This window comes from Melozone crissalis, unplaced genomic scaffold, assembly GCF_028551555.1.
Source record: "Melozone crissalis strain CALT ecotype California unplaced genomic scaffold, PUWL_Pcris_2 ptg000013l_1, whole genome shotgun sequence".
Taxonomy (NCBI): Eukaryota; Metazoa; Chordata; class Aves; order Passeriformes; family Passerellidae; genus Melozone; species Melozone crissalis.
The window spans coordinates 35,232,958-35,245,972 of record NW_026535791.1 but is presented as its reverse complement, the minus strand read 5'-3'; the positions used below and the strand labels follow the sequence as shown (position 1 = coordinate 35,245,972).

The 13,015-nt window shown below is 42.4% G+C and overlaps 1 protein-coding gene across 1 annotated transcript; it reads left to right on the top strand.

Moving 5' to 3' along the window:
* Window positions 1–462: 462 nt before the first annotated feature.
* On the top strand, window positions 463–1,437 carry LOC128934524 (2-oxoglutarate receptor 1-like). The gene has a single exon (XM_054272137.1). The coding sequence runs from the start codon at window positions 463–465 to the stop codon at window positions 1,435–1,437; it is 975 nt and encodes a 324-aa protein (XP_054128112.1).
* Window positions 1,438–13,015: the final 11,578 nt, after the last annotated feature.

Sequence of the window (13,015 nt, the reverse complement as noted above, 5' to 3'; positions counted from 1 at the left end):
AAAGCAGAATGACATCTCTGTTCTATGAGCACAAAACACTGATTAGCTCAGAGTGGTGAAGATAATATATGGATATGGTTCTACTTTCTGAAAGGTTAAGACTAGTTCACTTGCAAAATCTAAGCCCAAGCTCCTTCTAGCGCTCTAAATGTGTGCTGCCTACTCCTGATTTGCAGATAAGCAGTAATTGTCTTCTTCAATGAAGGAGGCTAAACAAAGAAAGAGTAAAATTAATAATTATCAAAATTAAATGTAAAAGAGAGGAAAAGGTGAAATTAAACATTTCAGTGGTGCTATCTAGGTCAGACTGGGCACATTAGCAAATCCTTATTTTCACTCACTACTGTGCCTTCTCAAATGTACATTTTCTCCAGCAACAAAAGGTTTAACTGACAACATTTGTTCCAACAAACCAATTAAAACTAAATATCTGATTTTTGTCTTAAGGAGACTTCTGCAAACATGGCATCTGAATGCACCAGCAATTTTACTGCTCAGGCCAGCCCTGCAGACCTATTGACAAGCTGCAAGGATGAAGATTTCTTACAGGTGCAATTGTATGTCGCCATCCTTTACAGCCTAATCTTCCTGGTGTGCTTTCCAGGAAACATTGCAACAATTTTTGTTTACTGTTTTAAGATGAGGCCCTGGAAAAGCAGCACCATCATTATGTTAAACCTGGCTATCACTGATCTATTGTATGTAGTCACACTTCCTTTCTTCATACACTACAATGCTAATGGAAATGATTGGATTTTTGGAGACTTCATGTGCAAGTTTATTCAATTTTGTTTCTACTTCAATATGTACAGTGGTATTATCTTCCTTAGCTGCTTCAGCATCTTCCGCTTTTTGGTAGTTGTGTACCCAATGAAATCCCTTTTCCTTCGGAAGCGGAGATGGGCAGTGGTGACTTGCACAGTCATTTGGATGGTTTCCCTGGGGGCCCTCAGCCCCTTGGTCGTCCTGATTTCCCCAAGAGACAGGCAGAACAAGACCATCTGCCCAGACCTGGTTGCTGCTGAGGACTTTGTCACAAGTCGCTGGTACAACTGGGGACTGACTGTGTTTGCCTTCCTCCTGCCCTTGCTGACGGTGACTCTGTGCTACGTGCTCATCATTGGCATCTTGGCCACTGGGCTGCACACGCAGGCTAGCTACAAACAAAAGGCTCGCAGGCTCACTGTTCTTCTCTTGCTGGTCTTCTATGTGTGCTTCCTCCCCTTCCATGTCTTCAAGGGGATTCATCTGGAGCTCCGAGTACAGCCAGTTAGCTGCCACTTGAAGAAAACTATCCTTTTAATAGTTACTATAACTAAACCTTTAGCAGCATTAAATACTTTTGGAAATTTGCTGCTCTATGTAGTGTCAGGAGATAATTTCCAGCAGGCAATACTCTCACTCTTCAAGTTTTGGACAAACAAGTGTTTGAAGTAGACGAGATTGATGCAATTTAACATTTACAGAGGAAGGATTTAAACCTGCCCTCAACCAGCCAGGCACAACCTCCGTGCCATTAGAGTACTCAGGTTAACCCAGCTAGTGCCAAAGGAGATCCAGTCTGTTCTGGGTTACAAACTGATCATCAAAGGAGAAAAATAATGATTAAAAATAAAAAGTTTTAAATAAATAATTAATAAATTAAATGTGAAATTCTCAGAAATGTTTCTGCGGTTGCTTCCTGAGTCCATGGTATCTTTTTTGGAGAATGGCCAGTTCTGGGAAAAAATATTAGTCTATTAGTGGCAGATAGAGATTGAGGATGGGAGTAATCCTAAATTAATTTTATTCACTTAAAATATAAGTGTAGTCTGAGCTAGAGACCTGTCTGACTTTCTTCCTAAGCCATGGAGAGCGGTAAGACCCTCTGGAGATCAAAACCCATCTTAGGCCTGGAAGTGCTTCATCTCACCTCCCTGGAGACATTGACAGGGTAAGGGTATGCATATAGTTAATCATCTTGTCCTCATTTTATAATTTTCCATTATAATGGAAAGAAATAAGCCATTTTAGAGTGTGATTCACTGAATTATTCTTGATGTTTGCATTTGGACAAGGTGAATTGTGACCTAGAAGTTCCCGATTCTCTCCACTGACCGCAAAAGGTAAGTAGATCAGACACAGACTCAAATGTTCATGCCTGCTTTTAAAGAGCTGAGGCACAGCTCTGGTACTGACTGGGATGGATCACTCTCCAGAGGTTGCTAAAAGTGCAGCTTACACAGCAAGGCTCCGTTCAGTGCCTTTAGTGATTGCCTGAAGAGTGATGGTGGGGCAATACAAGATCACTCTCACAAGGATTTTCCCCACTACTGATATAGAATCTGTGGAATCATAGAGCAGTTTTTCTTGACAGGGACCTTTAAAGGCCACAGAGTCAGTCCCCCTGCAATGAGATGTCCCCTGCAAAGGGATATCTTCAACTAGACCAGGCTGCTCAGAGCCATGTCCAGCCTGATCTTGAAAGTTTTCAGGGATGGGACATCCACTACCTCTCTGGGCAGCCTGTGACAGTGTTATACCATCCTCATTGTAAAAAATTTCTTCCTTATATCTAGTTATCCCTATATGTAGGCCCTATTATAGTTTTAAACCATTACTCCTTTTCCTATCAGTAAAGTCCCTACTGAAAGTATCTCCCAATTTTTCTTATAAGCCCCCTTTAAGCACTGAAAGGCTGCAATCAGGTCATCTTGAACTTTCTCTACTACAGGCTGAACAATCCCAGCCTTTCCTCATATGAGATGTGTTCCAGCCCTCTGATTATCTTCATGGCCTGCTTCTAGACTCTATCCAGTTTTGGGGCTCCAGACCTGGACACAGCACTCCAGGTCTCATGAGAGTGGAGCAGAGGGGCAGAATCTCCTGCTAGCCACACTTCTTTTGAGGCAGCACAGGATACGGCTGGCTGTGAGCATGCACTGCTGGCTTGTTTTTCATTCACCACTGCCACCAAATCCTTTTCCACAGTTTATAGGAAATCAAAATATTTTTTGCCCATTACATTATTCAGTGAAGCTCTTCTTGGTCACACCAAGTAAGGAACAGCTTTAAGTAATAGCATATATTACAGGAAATATGGGCTGTCTCAGGGAGGGGAAATAGACTTGATAAAAGCATGAGTCCAATACTTGAAGATCTATCTAGAGAGGTCCCAGCATCAGCTGAAGTATCCTGGCCAACAGCAATACAAAAATATTAGCGACGTAATATTCAGAGACCAAAAGTATGATCACAGAGTGAATCCTACAACACATTTTTATAACAGCCTTATTTCATGTTTCATTACTTTTGCTCTTTACCCCAAAATGTCCATTAATCAATGGGAACACGTACTGCCTCAAGCTTCTCATGTGACCCTTCTCCTTATCCAACCCCTGTATGCATGGGCTGCTGTCCAAGTGACACCAGACCAAGACCACCAGGGCACCACCCCCGTTAAGCACATGCCTGAGTGCCTGGCAAACAGCCTGTGACTCCCCTGTGGCACAGGGGAACCCATTTCCTGCCCATCTCACAGCCAGCTTGGGAAGAACAAGAGCAAACAGAAAGCAGCAGGCTCGCTGAGGGAGGGAGAGGAGGTAAGAAACCATCCCTGACATAGGAAGGAGCAAGATGGGGAAAGCAACAAGAGCATTCCTCTGGGCTAGGGCAGAAGATGGCCTGTGAAGAAAATATTCTGTCAGAAATCAGAGGAAGAAGCCATTTTGCTCCCAAAATAGGCCATTGTATTTTAATCCACCCTTAGCTACTCATAAAGGTGACTTCAAAAACTTCTACACAGCACAGCATGATTTCCCCTGAGACCACTGTCCAGCCTCAAATTGCGGATGAGGTCTTAGGGTGAAGAAGGGAGCTAGCTGTTAGAGATGTTGCATGATGCAACCATCCCAAAGATGTAAAGAAAATGCCTCTCTCAACACATGCTGCATTGATTTTAACATTCTAGGAGGGCACTACACTTGCAGTGCTGCTCTCAAGCACTTGCTCCTGAGACACCAGACACAGCAGATACACCATTAGAAAGCAACGATGAACATGGCATTTTAGCTGTTTTTTCGTTTTATGTTATTCTAGCAAAAAACCACCGAGTTTGGGGTTTTTTTTTAAGTAAAATCAGGCTTATACATTATCTTTTAAGCCTGTACTGTATATCAAGACCTAAGTTTTAGTAAATCAAGTCCTACCTTAATTGCTGAAATATGGAGTCTGGTTCTTTTGGGGTTTGAGATAGAAAATGAACTGCCTCTGGTTTTGCAACAATATGTTGGTAGGTTTTGCTTTCAACTTTAAATGAAGCTGTGTATTAGCCCATCTTCAGCTCTACTTGATGTTTTCTGGATCAATTACTCAGCACACTCATTTGCTCATACATCCAGGCTATGTATTCTTTTGGAAGATGCCTAGAATATTTTCCAGGGATGGGGCATCCACAACTTTGGGAACCTTTTTACACAAACAAGGGAGAAACCATTTCAAAGAGAAACCCAGGTGCTGCTTTCAGCATGACAGTGGCAGATTGCTGCCATATCTTGATACTTAGATTTTTGGCATACCCTGATAGCAACATGGGGCTCCAGGACCTCACAACAGTGCCACTGAAGAAGAGAACAAGGCGGTTTTGTAAGGTGCATAAATTTCATTTGATCCCTACCTCTGAGGAGACAGAAATGTCCATTTTAAGAATTATTAATAATAAGAATAAAAGAGCCCAGCAGATAGTCCAAGCCTACCTAATGAAATGCCCTGTACTTTCCAATGACTTGTGGGTGTGTGGGAGGGCAGAAGGGACAATGAAACAGGGAGGAGAGGAAAATCCATATCAACTCTGATGATACTCTCATCTTCTCTGAATTAATATGATACACACACAAATGCCCTTTCCTTTTGCTTCTTTAATATAGTTTTCATATTTTTCTGGCAGCTTAAGCTCTGGGATACCTCTGCAGACCCCACAAAGGCAGGACAAAAGCATCCACCTGCCCAGCACAGCTGTGGGGAGGGAAGGCCCTGCACACAAAGGCTTTGTAAACCAACCCACAAAACCAAGTCAGATGGTTACACTTGGTTTAGAAGTGTAACCACACAAGGAAGGACATACAAAATGCTCTTTGTCCCTGCATCAGAGGTGGTGGACAAGAAGCTTATGCCAATTTATCAGCTGTGTCCATTGCCAAGGAGTAAACCTGAACCTCAATTAAACATGCCATTATATAAGCACTGTACTGAAAATCTATGACTGCCAGTAACCTTTCTTGTTCTACATGTACAAATTGGATGCAAATAAGCACCTAGAATTTCCCCACAGATCCACCAGCGGATTTCCACTTTATAGAACTACCTACCCAAACATCAACTTCCCAACCTCTGTGGCTGCTCAGGGGTTTGCATATGCAAACCCTGAGGGACAGAGGCAGGGATGACTTAACTAAAGAAAGCACATGCGCTAGGTTGAGAACATTAGCCACAGGCATTAGCACAAATTGGCCACAGGCATTGCACAGGCATTCAGGCATTAGCCACAAATTATGTTGACATTTTGAAACTCTTGTCTAAAGCCTTCCCAAATTCCTATGATATGTTGGGCCAGGCTGACAGGGATGGTGACAACACCAACATAAAATATTAGAAGAGTTTGTGTTGAAAGGGACCTTTAGAAGCCACCTAGTCTAACCTGCCATGAGCAGGGACACCTCCCAAGTTGACACCCTTATGCTGGGAGCCCCAGAGGTGGATCCAACACTCTGGGTGGGGTCTCATGGAGGTGGAGTAGAGGGGGAGAATCACCTCCTCATCCTGATAGCCACAGTTTTTTGGTACAGCCCACGATATATTTGGGTTTCTGGACTGCCAGCTCATATTGCCAGATCATGACTAGCCTCTCAGTAACAAGCACCCTGAATCTTTCTCAGCAGGGCTGCTCTCAATATCTTCATCCTCCAGCCTGTGTTGGTACTGGAGGCTGCCTCAACCCAGGTGTAGCATCTTGTACTTGGCCCTGCTGAAACTCTTGAGTTTCCCATGGGCCCACTTCTTGAGACTGTAAATAAATAATGGTTTTGTACAGTAGCAGAAAATGAGAATGTGAGGGATTTTGGAATTTTACATAATTCTGCCGGGGAGGTACAAAGGACAATCACACCAGTCTGTTTTGCTCACTCTTCTGATCAGCTGGGCAGTTTCTCACCAGAGATACAAAAACGTGGGAGAAACTGGCCAAATGGCTGCACTTGTACCATCATGATTGTACCTCCATTACCCACAGAGGGGCTGAACTGAGTGCATCAGCAGTCATGATCTGGCTCACCCCCAAGGCAGCAGGGCTGACAACTAATGCAAACACAGAGGAACAAAATTTCTGCAAGAATCACCAGTGCATACCAACACTTCTTGTCCTGAGCAAATGCAGGCATCTAATTTTCAGAATGACCCTGGCCCCAGAGAGGGGTGGGGGTCCAAAGATGTTCCTGTGACTTGCTTTTCATGTCATTTGATCCAGATCCAAAGACAACATCCCTCCTTCCCTGCCCAGCTATGGCTGCATGTTGGAGATCAGGGCCTGGACCTGAGGCACAGAGATGCTGGTGTTTTGGGAAGATTGTGGAAAACATTTGGGAATGTTTTGGGAGCATTGTGGAAGGTGGACATGTAGAGCTAGGAAGGGTGGCATGTAGACATGCCAGAACTCACTGCTCCTTGGTGGTAATGTCCCCTTGGGGAAAGGCAGAGAGGTTTGAGAGCTTCCTCTTACCTGCCCTCCCTTTTAGGTGTGATGGAGAAACAAGGCCATAGCAGGGAAATGTTTTCTTTCTCATTCCTACCTCAAAAAGAAGCCCAACAACAGCAAAATCTTTTCCTTACATGAATTGAAATGTGCATGTGGAAAACCAGGGTGGATTTATGGCGTTGGGGGTCTTCTCTGGAGGGGGCTGATATTGCTGTGCAGCTGAGCTGTGGCTGGGGACATCGTGATGCTGTGCCTTGAGCACAAGAGGGAGGGACAGTTTGGCTGCGAGCCCAGGATAAAAAACCAGAATGGTGCTGCTGATTCACCAATAAATCAGTGCCAGACAAGCACAAAGACTTGTTCTGATCCTGTAGCTGAATGACCCCCCCATGTAACCACAGAGAGTCACTGCATTTCCCCCTAATTATTTCTCCTGCCACATTTTATCCTTTAGAGTTACCAGCTCTTTGGGGCAGATGTCTCAGCGAGTATTTGCACAGCAGGACCTGAATCCCGAATGGGCCCTCCTGGCATTATGAAAATTCAATCAAGGGCTCCAGCCATAAAAATGTAAACGATGTAGCTACTTATCATTTGTGCATTTAGAGACACATAAACACACATATGCAGATACAAATGCAGGGGGGAGCAGTGCCTGATGCAAAAATACAACTCTTTTAAAGCAACAGCACTAGGCTGTGCCTGAGACTCTTCCTCTGGATATGAATATGCATTTTACTTGTCCCTTTTCCCTCTTGTAGAATAAAAGTAGTGTGACACTGAGGACAGAAGTCAGCTGAACAGAAATCCCTTTTTCAGGACAAAAAGCAACTGCTACAAAAGTAATTGCAGCAATGCACAAAACCTCCTCAAGCAGTTTAAAAACATTTTGTGATTTTCAGGTAAAATTTTCTGCTGTATACAAATTAGTAAGATTTCACTGCTAATTTGAAGACCATTCTTTGAGTATGATTTTTATTTATACCTAATATCAATAACACCTAAAGCTATATATCTTTTATTTTTCAATGGAAAATAACTATATTTTACTGGTGTGATAACTTATAATGTTGTGTAGTAAAACGGATTTGGATATGTGTTCAAGGTCAGGCTATTCAAGTCTGGGGCATTTGCTTGTGTAAATTTTGATGTAAATTTTGCTCTTTATATATTGGTATTTCAAGATTATTGAAATTGATTATCATTATTTCTTCACTACAAAATCAAGCGTGCCTTACCATCCCAGCAGTTTAGGCTTATTCACATATGTGGAACACAAAGAATATTCTCTGACCTGCTTAAACATATAATTTACATTACATAGAGCTTCACTGCTCTCTTAAGGTGACTATTTTTGACCTATGTACTATAAAGGATCTGTTTTTTCTCCTCTGGAAAAAAAATTGTCTTTTATCCTTTGTGTTTTATTTTAAATTTTCTTCCTTTTTTTTTTTTTTCCAGTAGCCATTCTGGTTAAAATGTCTTCAACCAGCTTTAGATAACATAAAGGCCTAGCTCTGAGACAGCTGTCTAGAGTGTTTTTATAGTCAGTTGGCAGAATTGGAGCTTGGAGGGACCAATTATCCCCCACCAGGTGTGTCAGATGCACTGTGCCTTAGAAGTGCCTGCACAGGGAGTCAATGGTGTCCCTGCTTCTGATTTCAATGCTGAGGCTTTGGCACAATGATAATGGTCCAATGTGTCTCATCTGTAGGCTGGTTGTTATTTCTTATGAAAAGTCTGGCAAAAAGAAAAGGTGTAGGTTTTGATATTGTGACGATTTTTAGAAGTATTTGTGCAGGGCACTACATTGAATTTTTAAAATGCTCTCTGGATCATCATATTCAGGTAACCTAGTTTAAGCAGTCTGGATTATATTCAAGTGTCTGCCTAAGTGAGAGGATACAGTTACACAGAAAATAATAAAGAACATACTCTATTTGCCCTCAATATGTATTCTGTATATTGAGAGCATATATAACAGAACACATGGAGCCATGAAGAAATAAAAATAAATGTAAAAGCTTTCAACTTGGCTCAAATATGTGGTACATAAGAGTTGGGGTACTCCGCCACCATCCTCAGCCCTCAGAGTTCCCACTATCCCCCTGCACATAACCACAGGGAATTCCACCATTTAAAGGGTTGATTTTCTTGTACAAGCCAGCTCCTGATAGGACTCTGCTGCATGGGGAAATAAGGTCAGGCGCAGGGGACTGTGCTAGGATTTGGCTTTGGACACCAAGGAAGAGCAAGAACAGAACTGGGAAGGATGACTGGAGCCCTTTCTACAGCTAAAGAAAAAGAGCCTGCTGAGTTATAAGGGGAAAAATGCTGGAGAAAAAAAAATTTAAAAAAGCTTACAGGATTTGAAAACTGTAGGAAAATTGATTTTAAAAATTAATAAAAAGACAGAGGGACACCACTAAGAAACAAAGGAAAGACTCCTGTGTGTCAACACAGGTGCAGGTACACACACACACACACACAGAGTGCAGCTGCTCACAGGGTTGTTATGCCCAAGTCCTGTTCATGCACATTTGAAGTGTCCCTGCTCTGTATCCCTCCAAACTTTTCAAATTCACTGAAGAACTTTTCTGAATGGCCCTTAGAGTGGCTTGTCCAAAAAGGATTTCTCATTAGACACCTTTAAATTGCCATAGCTCTGAGATGGGACACACTGTGACTCACACACTAAGTGGGTAATTTTAAAAAATATTAAGGAAATTCAGACATAAATTTATGATAGATTCCTCCCTGTAATGTAACCAAACTATTAAATTTCTTCATGGAAGTTCTGAAGTACATAATTTTCAGTACTGAAATTGAGGGGCTGCCAAGTGCCTGAGAAATATGGGTGGCAGGGAGATTAAAGTGAATGGCAGCCTGCAGGATGACAGCTGCTGGGGAGATATCTTCACCACCTGTGGAACCTGCTCCTGCTCTGACAAGCATTAATGCTCATTCCTAATACTTTGTAATCTCTAAGCTACATGTATAGCTAAAAACTGACACAGCTAAAAATTTGTCTCAGCTGTACCCAAGCAATGCCCACATCAAAGGATAGAGCACAAAAATATCCTTCATGTACACAATGATAATTGTTTACATAATAGCTTAACCAAACATTGTGAGATGGACAGAGCTATGGAGGGATGTATGTGGCTTATTCCTTGTGTCCTGAAGCTTTCACTGTGTCTTGCTGATCCAGCTGTTTTTATACTGTCCATTCAATATTATCTAAAATTGACAAGGACATACCTACCAACCACAGCAAGAATTAGGAGGAGATTAGAGAGCTCCTTATCTAATGACAGGATCCATGTTTAAGTAAGCTTCCCTAGCTTCTCATAATCTAAGTTTATTCAGACACCCATAAGGGCTCATAAATACAGGTTATTCTGGTCATTTTGCTTAGAATGTTGTTTCCTGAAGAGAATTGTGCTATTCTTCCATGCTGGGTACTCTTGAGAGGTCACAAGCTGGACAGAGTCTCTGTAATTCAGCCCAGCAGATCCTGGGATTCCTTGCAATGACCCAAGGAAATCCATCTGCTGAGGATGGGACCTTGTTGGAACCCAGGGCACAGGGAATATTTCTCTTCCTGTCCTCACAGGTCTTGATTCCCAGGAGAACACTACTTTTAACCTTCATCCATGAAGAAAAATTCCAAGACTTTGGGATGAATTGGAATCTATGAGTGTGTGATATAGATAGTAGTGTAGTTTATCACAGGGTGAAAAACTTAGAGTTTTGGGGTTTTAGTGTAGAGGTAGATAGAAGAAAAGATGGAGGACTTTGGGTGTTGTCTTATCTCCTTCTTGTTCCTCATCTACTCCATTTTCTACATTGCTGGTGGCACAGAGTGATTGGTTAGAAAGACCCACAATGCAGATGTTGCATGAAAAAACAATTAATTATTAATAAAAAAGCTCTAAAAATTAATTAAACAAAATAATTTTTAAAAACCTTAAATCTGTGTACCTCATAACTTTTTGGTACCTTTCTCTTTATGCACTAAATCTAGTATGTAAACAATGTACTAAACTATTAATCAAAAAAAGAATAAACAACAACCTAAAGACCAAAAACACCCAAAAATCCCATTCATCTCTCAGTTCTAACACAAAACTTTTTAAAAGTCTCCCCACCAAGAAAACCTCAAAAAGGAGTTTCCACGGGACCTAAAATGTGCCTGCAGCTCAAAAGGATGGAAAATCAGCAGCCAAAACATGACATCCCTCCATCAGCAAGAGCAGAAAGGCAGGTACCCTTGATGGCTGAGGGAAGAAGGACCCTCTCCTTATCTATGCACAGCTCTGACCCACCCTCTGAGCTCATCCTCTGGAACCTACCTCCAGTCAGTGGAAGAAGGCAGACATGCCCAAAGGGACTTGTTTCCTCCTAATCCAGCTGACATGAAGCACCTATGGAACCTCTTATCTAAGCACCCGGGTGTCCACTTACATATCTGTGCATGGACAACACTGGGGAATCATGGAATGATTGGGTTAGAAGGGACTTTCAAAGGCCATCCCCTTTCACTAGACCAGGTTGCTCAAAGGCCCATACAGCCCGGATGGAGCATCCAGTTTCTCTGGGCAGCCTCTCCCAATGTATTATACCTTGATCTCACTTTGGTGAGGCCAAGGGCATTTCAGCCCGAGTATCTCTTGCAAACAGCCCTGTCTCAGAGTCCATGCAGGAGGACAGGGTCTGAACTGCCATCCTGTCATGGCTAGGTGCTGTGACAGCCCCCAGTCATCTCCCTACCAGCTTCATCATCTCTCCCTTCCCTGCAAAATTCATGTACTAGAAACCTCTTCTTTTTCCCCAGAGCCCTTTATTTTCAGATTTGCCTTCATCTTGCTTGCATACCTGTGTGATCCATTTTATTTTTCCTTTAGGAAGAAGATTTTTTTTATTATTCAGCTTTCATTTCCAAGGCACTGGTCATTTGTCACAAAGTATGCACATCTATAAATATTGCCACACCGCTGTCACCCTCACTTGTGTGGCAGAGGGTTTTCTGACACAGACTAATGGCACTGGAGCTGACTGGGACCACCCCTGCCAGCTCTTGCCTCACCAGTGAGACTGTGTATTTAACTGCCGACAAGGGCAGTGGAAGGAGGACCAGAGCAGTCATGAACACCAACACAGGTAGCTCCTAGTTAATGCCACCATCCTTGCTCATCCGTTTCAGTAGCTTCACCAGGACTTGTTGCTCCACGTGCTTTGCAGCACTGGTTATCAGATGCACTTCTCAGGTGTGTGGGAAGCACCAAGCCAAAGACATCCCTCAGAGCAAGAGAGTTTATTTACCTTATTCTAGGCAGATAAATGTTTTGTTGAATGTGACTACAGCTGTCATAGGATAATTAATGCACATATCTTCTACCCATGACTTATTTGAATAAGTATCTGTGTCTGCCCCCAACATGGCATGTCAGCTACACAGATTTGTCACTAAGAGAAATTAATCCTGCCCTCTAATTTGTGATTCATGTGCTACTGTAGAAAACCAAATGCTATGTTTAATTAGCTCCTGGACTAATTACTTAATTTTATTTTAAAAAATCCTCTAAATCATTCCTAGTCAAGCATTTGTGAGACTACTGCTGGTCTGAAAGGTGCTAATGAGCCACCAGCAGAAGATAAGTCAGCAGCAGATCCAGTGCCTGGGTGAAGCAGCCTCCCTCCTGCACAACACTGGAGTAAATGGCCAGTGATGTTTATCAGATTGATAACTTTGAGATACACAGTTAAATAATGACTAAAAGCACTGCTTTTATTGAATGCTTCTTTTTTTTTTTATCAGCCTCTAAAGGACCTAAGAGATGTTGGGAGGTTGGTAAGTCCCAACTTTTAAGTAGTCCACAGCAAAAATGACACCAGAATCAAGACTGCATGCTCAAACCAGGGATGAATATCCAAGTGTACTAGAAGTGGTAATGTTTATCTGGTATTTGTAATTAATTGTATTTTTAATTGGTATTTCACTGCTCTGCAAACTCCCAAAATAGTTCACTGCAGGCTCTTTTTGAAGCATTCAGCATTTCTGATGAGAGTTACAGATTTTCTCCCCTCTGACCTGAATCTCTAGGCTGAAACATGAGTGCTGTCTGTATAGTGACTGGAGAGCACCCCTCCAAACTCACCTGAATCCAGAAGCTGGAGCTGAGAAGCAGCCAGCAAACCTCTGCTTTCCAGGATCCCCCACTTAAGCCTAGAGGGAGTATATTCACCCAGGTCTGTGCAGAGGTGACAAGTGTCAGACACCCTACA